General features: G+C 42.5%; 1 protein-coding gene across 2 annotated transcripts in view; it reads right to left on the bottom strand.

Moving 5' to 3' along the window:
- The window catches only part of SGCE (sarcoglycan epsilon), a 49,075-nt gene extending 37,259 nt beyond the window's left edge, over positions 1 to 11,816 (bottom strand). For both annotated transcript variants that reach the window (XM_054991805.1, XM_054991806.1), the window contains exons 1-2: positions 11,699 to 11,816; positions 163 to 285 (exon numbers count right to left, since the gene is read on the bottom strand). In XM_054991805.1, the coding sequence (XP_054847780.1) occupies positions 163 to 285; positions 11,699 to 11,780 (205 nt within the window). In that variant the 5' untranslated portion in view covers positions 11,781 to 11,816. The remainder of the gene's footprint in view (positions 1 to 162; positions 286 to 11,698) is intronic.
- Between the last annotated feature and the right edge of the window lie 1,232 nt (positions 11,817 to 13,048).

Below are 13,048 nucleotides of genomic sequence, written 5' to 3'. Positions count from 1 at the left end.
TCTAAGTCCATTGAAGTCAGTGGGCTGAGAACTCTGCTTAAGATTGCATTGTACAGTCCAACTGGTGTACTAACTTTACCTTCATGTATGTATATTCAAAAGCAAATGAACTGCATTACACAACACAAATGGCACGTTTTAAAATTCATCAGTGTCCCTTACCAGGCTTTGGATAAGGAGGAAACTCCCCCTTGAAGTATTCTCTCTCCAAAACATGAACAAAAAGAACCCCAGCAGAAGGATATACGTTTGGATCAGAGTGCACCTTAGAAAGAATTGTGTACACTGAAAAGCAGGAGGAGAGACAGAAAATTAAAAAGGAAGACAAGTTCAAAACAATGCCAGAAACACTGCACTGGGGACATCATTTCTAGAAAAAGAAAAACTGAAAATTAGACTGTTTTTAATAACAGACGGCAATGGGGTATCAATGGGGTTAAAAAAAAGTTTCTCTTTTTCATACCTTCTTGCAAACTGATCTTTACTATTTCAAAAAACAGAGGAAGAAATATGTACTTTGTCAGTTTGAATATTGTGAAAAATATATTTGAATCAAATTAATATTAACAATATATTCTTATTATTGAAATGTTTTGATAAAAAGAAAAGTATTTCAATACTGCAGGATAGCCTAACTATGTTTATTTGGAGGCACCCTATTGTTTCCAATAGGATTTATTTCCAAGTATGCTTTGGATTGGAGCCTGAATTTGTTACAGTTAACACACATGACAAAAGAAGGCATTTGTTTGGATGGGAAATCTTTTAGAAGGCATTTGAGTGTTGTTATAAATGCTCTCCTTGCTCTCGCTTGTTCTATATGCAACCACATAGTCTCTCCATGTGTTCTGTGGCATGGAATGTCTGTCATCTGCATGCAAACGTGGCTGCAGGCATAGTTGCTGTGGTTATCAACCAACACCAGTTTAACAACTGCGAGGACCTAAATCTAAGCCCTTTCCTTCGTGGCTGAAAAGGTAGCTGAGCAGGTAAGTGCACACAGTGGCACCTGTCGCACTTCCTTGCCTTGCTTGCCTTCCTCTAGATCAGGGCTACAATGAATAATAAGCCAAATAGCCTACGTGGTATGAGTGAAAATATTGCTATTGTGAATGATTACATCTCATATTCATCAATAGTGTTGTATCGCTATTTAGCAACAAGTTTCTGAAATATCCTTAATTAAAATCCTTTTCTTTACTGGAGAAGCAAACTGTAGAACGCATTTTCAGAGAGACTCAAGTCAGGCTGTACTATAGACCAAGAGTTACTACATATTACTTCTTACATGAGTCAATCTGTAAATGCGCAATAGGAGTGGTTTTAAAAGAACACTCTATACACATATCCCAGTAATTTATTTGAACTACCTAGAGTACGATCTGTGACTACACCAATATGCAATATTGTTACCTAAACCTAAGCGTCCTTCTAAGCTCACTGACTTCTATTATTAGCATATCTCCATTAATTCACTGTTGCCTCCATCTATGTAATATTAAGATTTCACGTTTTAGAACTACAAACTCAAAATAGAGGAGGTCAAGGAAAAGCAAAGTATCAACTGCCTTTTAAAAGTTCAGCACTTTTACCAAGCGTTAGCAGCATTAAAAGTATTAGCACCATTAGGTTGTTTCAACAAATCTTTTACAACAGGAAAAACCCCTTCCTCTTCCTTACACCTTAGGAGATATCCAACTAACAGAGCAATCCTAAGCAGAGTTACACCGGTCTAAGCCCATTGAAATGAATGGGCTTAGACTGGTGTAACTCTGCTTAGGATTGCACTGTAAGTGTCTCCAATCATCATTCCACTGATTCAGTGCATATACTGACTGAGGTCAAGAGAAAATATGTGATGGCTCAATTAAGTAAAATTCATTATTCATTATGAAGTATACTCATACTTTACTGTGGTGCTGTGGGCTCTTATTTAATCTTCTGCATCTACCATAACAACACAGAATTACTTAATATTTGCTGTATATACAAATGTGGCTCATATATATTCCTAATTATTTGGTCCATGTTGATAATTACCCAATACCTGACAAGCTTAAAAAAATCAGTTGTAAATGCATACGCCTGTAGAACAGGTACTACTCACTCCTCAGCTCACAGACAGCCACATTTGCAATCAACCAGAAGAACCAAATTTACTTCCACCCCTAGCATGAGACCTGCACTTCAGGGAAGCTCACGCCTAGGGTTGCCAGGTATCTAGTTTGCACCCAGATAGTCCAGGTTTTTTTAGGACTGTCAAGGGAAACATACTTGAAATAGTGGACACCTTGCTGCTGCCAGGGGAGTGAGCAGCCAGCACATCTGCCCTCCTGCATGCTGCCGCCACTGCCAGACCAGAGAGTGACCAGCTTGCCCACATTGGTAGTGAGATGGCATGATGATGTCACACTAGTAGTGACATCATCATGCAGAGTGTGCGCGCGTGCTTTGCATGTGCAAGTAACAAACATGAGGTGAGTTCCACCCCCACCAGGTTCAGTATTTCTCCAGACCCCATCAGGAAGCCCTACTCACACCAATTCCCCTGGTGGTGGCTGATGCAACATGGGAATCACATGCCAATCTCATGTTCCACCAGGTAAGGGCCTTGCCCATTTTCCTGAAACATGGTGTATTGGAATTGCGGAAGAGGATTGTATTTCGAGGAGTTAGTGGTGCCATAGGTCCATCCATCTTGCCTAAAGAGCCATATTTGGCTCATATATGCCTTTGAATATGTGCCATATACTACATGATGTCTTGTCGCTTGTTTCATTTGTTGCTGATGCAAGTTTTGGCCTCGAGATGGGACTCCCCCGTTACTAGGCATAGTGCAGGGAGAGAGGTATCCATTAGACACCTGGAGCAAGAGTGTGGATAACATCACATCTTGCTGAAGGGAGGACCAGGCAATCAGGCCTTGGGTAAGTGCCAGTTGCTTAGCCTTATCAGCTAGGCTTAGATCATCAAGGCCAGCTTGACACTGACAACATTCCTTAGCCTTGGCCCTCTGATTAGTCACCTTTCCTTTCATTAAGACCCTTCTGGGGAGGCTGATGTTGCAGGTGGGCATAAGCTAGCTTTAAGGTATATAAGTCTGAGCAAGGGCCCTCTGAGCAGGGATTTGGTACAGATGAAAGCCGGTACAGTTGTATTTGGCAATAGGAGTCTGCCCGTTGCCGTCAGAGAGGGTCCCCTGGTGACTGAAAGGGTATTGCTTGCATCAGGTGGCATTTTTCCTTTACTTTATGTTATGCTATGCTGTATGTTTATCCCCCTTGTCTTGTGTCTTTATGTAATGATTGTATTTGCTTTGTGTAATAAAGTCTTTTGCTTTCCCTATCAATGGGTTTTAATTGTCCTCAAATCCTAAAAGAACCACTGCCCCTTGGCAGAACACATGGGGCAGGTGCTGCACCGGGAAACCACACTCAGAACAGTCACAAGTGGTATGTCCAAGAGTCACATGTAGCTCCCAAGCCACTGAGTAAGTATCACTGCTGTAGAGCTATCTGTGATCCTGTCAAAGGAATCAAAGGAAATCGTCCAGAAATGCTTTAAGTGTATGATTGGTACATTGTGTACATTGGAGTCAGTCCAGTCCTTTGGCAGGCTGACCAAATGCACATGCATAATTAACCTCCATGCTTGTATGCAAATACAAGGAAGCACTACTGAAGTCCCCATACCACCTGACATGACTGATAAGCCTTGTATTCCATTTGTAATGCTGTTGTAAAGAGACCTCAGCAAGCAGGATTCACTATTTATTGTTGCATAATTTTCTTCACGCAGTCAGTGCACAAGTTTGTACAAGTGTATATACACTCACAGAGTCTCCAGTGTGGTCCTCAGGAATACAAACCTTTTTAATCACTCACTTCCCCTCCCCCACACTGGTGTGAAATCCTATAAAGGCACACAAGGGGTGAAACTGTAGTAGTCTATCTGCCCTGCCGTGAGTAGCTGAAACTTCCCCAGAATAGGTGGGTTACGGGGCATTGACTGGAGAAACAGGCTCACACGTGCAGTCTGAAGTTGTTATATGGAGCTCCTATTTGGATCCAAGCTCTTAGTTCCAAGAGGGAAACAATTCCAGATGTCTTTTCTGCATGCAATTTTTGGAGCCTCGTGCTTCAGCTCTCGGACTCAAAGCCTTCCTTATAATTTTAAGTACCCCTTAATTTCCAAAACATCAAAACAATGCCACCCACAGTGCCACTACTACAGTCACCACCAGCATCATTCTGCTACAGTCAAAAATAAAATTGTGAGGACCAATTGCTTCTAACAGAACTTATTCCTCCTGTTATGACAGCATGATATCAAGGTATTCAGCAACAGGCAGGGAATGTTACTCTTCTTAGCCTGTTGTTAAATAACTCAGATGGTGCAGATGGTTATGGTCTCTAACTAATCCTGCAATATTTACCAATGTGAAAAATGGAACATATGGCCTTTTCAATATTATGGAGGAAAATACACCTTTCTTGTAGTGATTATAGAAGTATCTTTACATGACTTTTATCACCAGAAACACTAAATTATGCCACAGATAGCAGCAAACAGATCCAAAATAAATGGCTTAAAAATATGAGGCACAGTCTTGGGTATCTAAAAGCCTTGTAAAGTGACAATGTCACAGTAAACAGGAGTCTTTTGCAACCTTTTTATCCCAACCGATCCCAACATTTAAATAATCATCTGAAATACATTATGCCAAGTGCTGCAAATGTAATAAGTTTATTATTATTAACAAGAAACTGCACCCAGCATATTGCAAATAATAGGAAATAAGCAGCACTTCACACACAGAAAGCCATTATTTTGAGCAACAGAATTTACAAACTGTAACTGGACATTTAGTGTGTGTTCGGGGGAGATTAGAACAAGGAAAACGCTTAAGATGTAGATGATTAGAAAACTATGTAATTCTCACTTACCTCCAGGTTACATTGGGGTGGATCCAACTATGCCCCAAGAAGCTTTCCTCTAGCTTAAAGAGCCTTCCTCCAACTTAAGTGGCTCTTCCTCCAACATAATTCAGAGGAAGGCTCCTTATGCAAGAGGAAAGGTGGGGTATAAATATTTTAATAAATAAATAAACATTGCTCACTAGGGTGGTAAGATAGGGAGAGGATTCACCCCATTGTTAGTAAGATACATATAGCTGGTGCATTAATGTGTAGTATTCAAAGCAGAGGTTGATTAATCCCAAAGATTTGCAACCTAAACTCACCATTCTTCTCAGCAGCCTTTATGCTGCTGCTAACATAACTGTTGACTTGCTTAGTCTTCCATTTAACTGTTCCATTTATGCCACCAGCAGAGGGTAACAAAAAAGCTTTCCAAAGTAAGACAGATGCAAGACAAAGGAATTAAAATCATATTAACAGTTTTGCAGAAATCAAAGATCACTAACAAGACTATCTGCTTTTCAACTTCAGAATATACCATATAGAATATAGATTTTTAAAAAAACATTTTAATGAAATCTTTAAAGGTATTTTCAAACAAAGGTGTACAACCAAGCCAGACTATTTTTTTTTTCAAATATATATAAATCACTTTCCTATTAGCAAATTTATGCAGGGGTGGATGGAGCACAGTAGGCCTGGTGAACAACAGCGGGAAACAAACTGACTTCCTATCGTGCAAATTACTGCTTCAAATAGAACGGAAGTAGTATTCTGGTGGACAGAAAGTTGCTTGCTTTTTTTTTTAAGCATCAGTGCAGGGATTGCAAAAGAAATGTTACCAAAGGGAAAGTCATACCATCTCCTTTATTAAGAAATGGGAGTAAATGCTTGCATAAATACCGAGTCTGAGTAGTACAAATAGACAGTATCCAATCTCTGATAAATTTGGGGGCATTTTTATGCACTGTAGTTTTAAATGTTGTTGCTGTTTGTAATGCAAACCACTTAGAATTCTGCAGTGCAAGGAAAAGCAGGGTATGAGGGAGTTTTCTTTTAAAAGTTTAAAGGATTTTTAAACAGCAAAATAACCATGATGGAGGGCTAGGACTTCTGTTTATGGTAATAATAGTGCCACAGGTCCATTCAAAAGGCCTCTGAAATACTAGCTTAGTCACTATCCATACAGCACTCATAAGCAAGATAGCTGTACTCTTGTTCGGACAAGTAAGATCATCTTACTATCAAGAGGAACACCGTCTGATTTCCTCACAAAATTCTGTAACAGGCACCATTCCATCATCTAGAAAGGCCTTAAGATGAGGACATTCTTGTCAACAGAGTTTCACTGGAAATAATTTCTAGCCAATATAGCTCCTTCTGCACTGGGGACATAACTCCTCACTATACCCAAGGCTCATTTCGAAGGGGAACACGCAGGAACGCAGTTCTGGCAGTTTCCCAAAGAGGTCACATGTCAGGTGGCCCCGCCCACCAGACCAGAGGCCGGATCAGGCCTCTGACGGGTGGTGGATCACTCTCCCACTCAGCAACGGCTCAATCCTGACCATTTTGGACCTCTTTTTGGCAATTTCCAACCCCTTTTTTTGAGATTTTGGGCCCAATTTCAGCCCTGAATGGCCATGATTGGGTCCAAAACAGCCAGGATAGGTGATACCAGGGGGTGTGGCATATGCAAATCAGTTATGCCAATGACACTTCCAGCGATGGCAAGGGGCATGGCATATGCTAATGAGTTATGCTAATGAGTTCCTCCAGTTCTTTTTCTATGAAATGACCCCTGACTATACCAGAAGTGAAGCCAAAAGGCATGGAATTGGCTTGTCTGGGCCCTTTTGCACCTCTCATGCTTGGTCAATGTGGAGCTGTTCTTTTTAGTCTGCACAGTGTCAAAATGCATCAGAATTGATGGCTGCTGGCACTTTCATCACCAGTGCCATTATTGGTGACATCACAGCACCAGCTCTTTTCTTTCTTTCTTTTTTGCACATGTGATGAATTGATGCATCACTGGAATGCTGGATCAATCTATTTCCTGGATTTCTCCCTCTCAACCCATCGGTGCATCGATCCTATGCTATATTTTAAAAAAAAATTAAAATAAGTCAAAAGGAAAATGGAAAGAGGGGAGGGGGAGGAATGGAAAGGAGGGGGAGGGAGTGACTGGATAGACAACAATGACCAATCATAACTAAGTTGGCTGGCAGAGGATGGAACGCTAAAATGGATGAAGAGTGTGCATGGGGAAACAGCAGACTGGAAAACAGATTTTTTTTAAAAAGTTGGGGTATAAGTGGTCCCAAAAAGCTGCAGAAAAGCTGCATAGTGGCCAGAGTGACTACTCATGGCAGCAAATTGGTTGCAGATGATCATGAAAAAATGCTGCAGTATAGGAACTGAACCAGTGAAATTGGCCCATGCAGAGGCGGTTACAGTCTCCACAAAAGAGAAAACAACTGAATGAACATAATGTTACATATGAAACTGCGTCAAACCAACTCAGGCCATTGGCTTTTCTAGTTTACTAGTTGTCTACCCTGATTGACTGCCAATCATTGGCACCAGTTCTCCAGGATCTCAGACTTTCCCAAAACCCACTGCTTGAGAAACTGGAAGCATCAATGGTTGAACCTAAGACATTCTCCATGTAATGCATGTGCTTTGCCACTGCCACAGAATGTTCATTACAAAAAATAATTTCATATGAATTTGCCCATTACCAAGTCAGGTCACTGGTCCACATAGCCCAGTGCTGTACCATCTAACTACAACAGGCTCTCCAATGCCTCAGGGGGAGTTTTTCCAACACCTGCTACCATTGAGACAGAAGGAATTCAACCTGAATGCAAAGTCTGACTTCTGCCAGTGAGCTACAGCCTCTCCCTTATATATTTCCAGATACCCTTCCACACATATTTCCTAAGTTATTTTATTATTATTCCACTGAACTTGTACAGTATGGACACAGGAGCTACTTTCTTGGCTTCCGTACCTCCACAATTTCCCAGTTCTTCCTCTTATATGGAAACCACCACTGTACTGCTCAACCAAGACTGGTCCAGGCTCCACATCTATCATGCCATTGTCACTACCTGTCTGTATACTTTCAGATAGTTTTGGTATGACTGTAGCAGCAACATGGATGTTTTGTGGAAGACTTTGACAGGACAGAGAAGGAAGAAAAATACTGCCATCTTGTCTTAAAACATGACATGCTGCAGCGTACCAAAATTCCATGCCATCTGGCATGCTAATATTAGCACTCATACAGACACTCTTGTATGTCAAAAGAGAGGCTTGGTGGAGTTAACAATTACCAGTCCCTACCTTAGGTAATCATTGGAAATTTGCCTCTAAATATGGACGTTCTGACTATCATGGTTAAGAGCCATTAACAGACCTCTTATTCTTAACTTTAATTTTTTTACAAGCATGATCGTATAAAAAGGTACAGCCAACTAGTACGGCAGAGCAAAGAGCCCTGTGAAGTACTGGGAAAAATCAGAACCTTGTGAAGTGGTTTGGATCCCTTCCTTTAAACAGATGCACACAACCATCCTTTCAGAATGGGGGGAAAGGCTTGAGCCCTGTAGAGCTTCCTGAGTGGGAGACACTGATGATAAAGCAGGGGCTCTCAGTATAGAAACTAGCATGTTGTTTTTCTTTTGTATTTGTGAAAATTCTGGGTCTCAGTCAGCAAAATAAATGTGTGATCACTATGAATTACACTTCTGTAGTCTTTGTTTGCTTGACCAGTTCTAGCCTGTTTATTCCAAGATGAATCCCATAGAATTCAATGGAAATTTCTTCCAAGTAGGTCTAACAGTCCTTGAAAAACCGTATTTCAAATCTACCATGCAGAACAGCAGATGCAGGGTAGGACAGCTTGGAATACAGAATGACAGACAGAAAACAGGGTTGCATTTACCTGTTACTGTTGTTCATTAAGTGGTCTTCCGTGCAGGCACACACTGTATTTGTCCCAATACAGGACTGCACAGAAACCACAAAGATGAACAAAAGCTAAGCATCCTTTCCCACTTTCGCTGCTTCTCTGTTCCAAATTCCTCTCTCTCAAAATTGGTTTTGGTTTAAAACACAGCTACACAGCTCTATTAGACCAACTAAAGGAACAGGATTAAATTCTAAATCTTCACAAAGACTGCCAGTTCCATCTCCCAAGAATGTTTTCTGATTTCTGAACTGTTTTGGCAGTGAGATTGTGCTTTTTGCCCTACAGAACTGCTCCCACAAAAAGATGACAGTTAATAAACTGTTATGCAAACTCCAGAGTAGTTGCCAGGAGAGTCTGTGGTAGCAAAAAACAAAAGATTTATGGAAACTTTAAGATTAATAGTGTAATTGTAACAAACTTTTCTTGGAAGAAAGCCCCACTGAATAGACTTCAGTAGGATTCTCAGTAGACTTGCTTAATATTGCACTGTAACAGATATACCATAGCATAAAATCTATAGTCTGTAGAAGCTTACGTCATAATACATTTGTTAGTCTTTCAGCTATCACACAAATTTGTTTTCATTATTTTGCAGTGGCCAGAATCTCAAGCCCCCACAAATCACTTACTTTGATCAGCACTGTATAGTCCTCTAACTCTCTTGCTCTGGTACCACAACTACATTACAATCACAAACATCAAGATCAGAGTGCCACTTACTTTTCAGCCAAACATTGGTAGATGGAATGGATAATCCATATGTACCCTGCCTTTGCAAAGACTGCACCTCCTACAAAAAGCTTCCATAGGATATTTACTGACTTTGAAGCTCGCCTTGTTTACACTATAGCAGACAGCTTTGCTGACATATGGGATAGTATTGGAATACCAGCAGTTTAAAAATTTGTAATGTTTCATGAGATATGATAAAGCTAAGAGGGGCAAGGGTTTTTAAAATAAAGTTGTTTGCTAAATGAAAATAATTGTATGAATCTTGCTTTGAAATTCTGCAAACAGGCTAATAGGAAAGGCCTGAGGACAGTGACATTTATGAGTACCTCTGCATTATTACAGAACCATATTAAGCATACATTCTTAAAAAGATAAAGACTATGCTAAAGTGCTAGAAACATAACTTGCTAAAATTCAGAACACGAATACCTCACAGTACAATCCTAAATCTAATGACAACCTTTAAAGCCCATTCACTTCAATGGGTTTAAGGGGGGGCATAACTTGGTTTAGGATTGCACTATTAGCATGCCATACACCAATGAAAATCTCACATTAAAGTGTCCTTAGGATGGTGTCCAGCAACTCTATCCCACCAAAACTGATATTCGTCTATAATCTGTGGTTTCCAGATCTCCTTTCACATGTATGAAACCAGCTGCATTTCATACTCCATGTAATCCAGTTTTCATTTGATGACTTACTGGAAATACTGCTACAGTTACCAGTGACGCTCATCTTCATGAATCTAATCCCTCCACTTGTAGTACAACTGGAAACGATAGATGCTCTCAGTTTTAAGTACTTCATCAGTCATCTTTACATGTTTATGGATTTTAAGGAAAATTCTCTGAATCCTCAGTATATACAATAATAATGCTGAGGAAGCTAGCTCTACTTCCTCTTCTGTTACTAGAAGCTGTTTGCAGGTTTATGCCTTTCTGAAGAGCTGAATTTCCCTGTTCCTTCTTCCCTCCACTCCCAGCACCAAGCTCCCTGCCTCTCCTTCGCTCCCAGCAAGAAACCAGGAGGCAGCTCCTGAAGGAAAGCAACTATGATACTTGTAATGGAAAATCCGTCCAACTTGTTATTGCACACAACACATTCCTCTTGGCAGAGTCTCAAGTTCTTAGAAAATGTTATTATGTACAAGTCACACAGAATGCATACCAGCTGCTTTATAACTGATCCTAAACTGTAATATCTGTAGCTGTAATTAAATTACTAAATAAAGACATAATAGGATGAAATAAGCATTCATTCATAAAGATTTAGATGTCTTATTTTTTTATTTCAATTTAGTATTTGACCCTGTGTATATGTCACATTATTGTCATAATCTGGTAAACAAGGGTTGCTGGACAAATAGGCACAAGGCAAAACAGAACAAAACATGTGCAAACATTATCCGTCTGTGAGGGTCAAGTGAAAACGCCAGTAACATGTTCCCAGACAGCTGGGGGGAAACATTCTCACATGCTGCCCTATGAATTCCTTCTGTGCAGTCTCAAAACCTCATCTCCGCTCCCTTGGCTGCCCGGACTATTCGCAACGCCCCGAGTTGGCCCCGCCGGCTATGGTGGCGCGCTCGTCAGTTGCCCAAGCGAGCGCGCTCGACACCAAGGAGCCCCGCAAGTCCAAGCGGCGAGGGGGACCCGCGTGCCAGTAAGGCAAGGACGCGGCATTCCGCAGCACAGCCATGCCCGAAGAGCCCCCTGGACACGCCTCGCTGTTCCCGCGCGAGGCAAAGGGAAACCCGCCGCAGCCAGCCGGGGAAGGCGATGCCATGATGGACCGATCCTCTCTCCAGCCCGCCCGCCAAGGGTCAGAAACTCCCCTGACAACCCTCCCCGGCGGTTGGCTCCACGGTCCACGGCTGAGGGCATCAAAACCTGGGGCAGGGCTGTGGAGGCGAAGCGGCCGTTCCCCCACAGCGCGCCGCGTCTCAGAGGGAGACGGCGGCGGTGAGGAAGGGGCTCTCCCAGGCCGTAGCCGGAGGATGCGCAGTGCGAGCCAGCGGGGGCCGCTGCCTGCCGCGCCCAGCCGGGGAGGGGGCTCCGCAGAGACCGACCTGTCAGCAGGAGGGTGGTGAAGGCGGCTCCGCTGCGCCTGCTCGGGGACTGGGACCAGCCGCCCGCTCCACAGCGCGGCATGGCTCCCCGCTGCCGCCGCTGCTCCTCCTCCGGCCGCCGCTGCATCCCCCGCCCGCCCGCCCGCTCGCTCGCTCGCTCGCTCCCGCCCGGCATACCAGCAGCAGCAGCAGCAGCAGCATCCCTCCCTCCTCCCGCGGTAGAGACCGTCGCTATGGCAGCAAGAAGGGAAGGCGCGCGGGAACAGGCCTGGCCGGGCCGCTCGCTTTAGAGAGGGCAGCGTGAGGGTTGTCAGCCTCCAAGCGGGGACTGGAGAAGGCCCAGAGTTACAACTGATTTCCAGATCACAGAGATCCGTTCCCCTGGAGAAAATGGCTGCCGAAGGTGGACTGTATGGCTTTATACCCTGCTGAGGTCCCCTCCCTTGTCTTCCCCAGGTATCTCCAGGAATTTCCCAACCTGAGGTTGGCAGGCAGCCCCAGCCGTGGCTTTTCCTCTCACCTTTTACAGAGGCAGCAGCGTGTCAGCTTCCTTTTATGACCCTCCCCCTGGTTTGATTTACAGTACTTCCCATTCCACAGGCTCGGGATAAGCCAAGAAAGATTAAAAATTAAAAGAGAAGGTCCAGTAGCACCATAAAGACTAACAACCTTTATTCCTGTGTGAGTTTTCCTCTTGCATTATAGCTCACTTCCTCTCATAAAATGGATAATAACAGTTGTTAAGTTTGAAGGTGTCACTGGACCTTTATTTATTTATTTTTATTTATTGTCTGCGTTTCTTACTGAAAAGGTTACACAGTGTGAGTACAGTCAGTTTCAAGAACATTTCAATAAACAATGTAATAGGGTATATAAATGTAACCAGCAGAAATTCAATAGAGAGCTGAAGAAATGCTGAAAGAGTATAAGCAAACATAGAACTAGGGAGGTAGTTGTGAATTTCCTGCATTGTGCAGGGGTTGGACTAGATGACCCTGGAGGCCCCTTCCAGCCCTATGATTCTACCTGGCAGGATCATCCTTCAAGTAACAGCACATAGTAGTAAAGTCTACGGTCCCTATCTCTTTACTGATGCATCTCTTCAAGATCGCTGGTACAGACCAGTAACTGGTTAAAATTCCAGTGTCTCTGATGATGTGATCTAATACAGAAGCTTAAACTAGAATAAATTTTGTTAGTCTTTAAAGTGCTACTTGATCCCACTTTTATTTTATTGCTACAGACTAACATTGCTGCCTATCTAGTTAAAGACTAATAGTATGATCTTATGCAGAGTTACTCCAGTCTAAATTATTTCAGTGACCTGAGAGTGGAAGAATCCATCTGAAA

The sequence above is a fragment of the Eublepharis macularius genome, chromosome 11 (genome assembly GCF_028583425.1).
Source record: "Eublepharis macularius isolate TG4126 chromosome 11, MPM_Emac_v1.0, whole genome shotgun sequence".
NCBI classification, from domain to species: domain Eukaryota; kingdom Metazoa; phylum Chordata; class Lepidosauria; order Squamata; family Eublepharidae; genus Eublepharis; species Eublepharis macularius.
The sequence above is the reverse complement of the archived record's forward strand: the minus strand, read 5'-3'. Positions and strand labels throughout refer to the sequence as shown.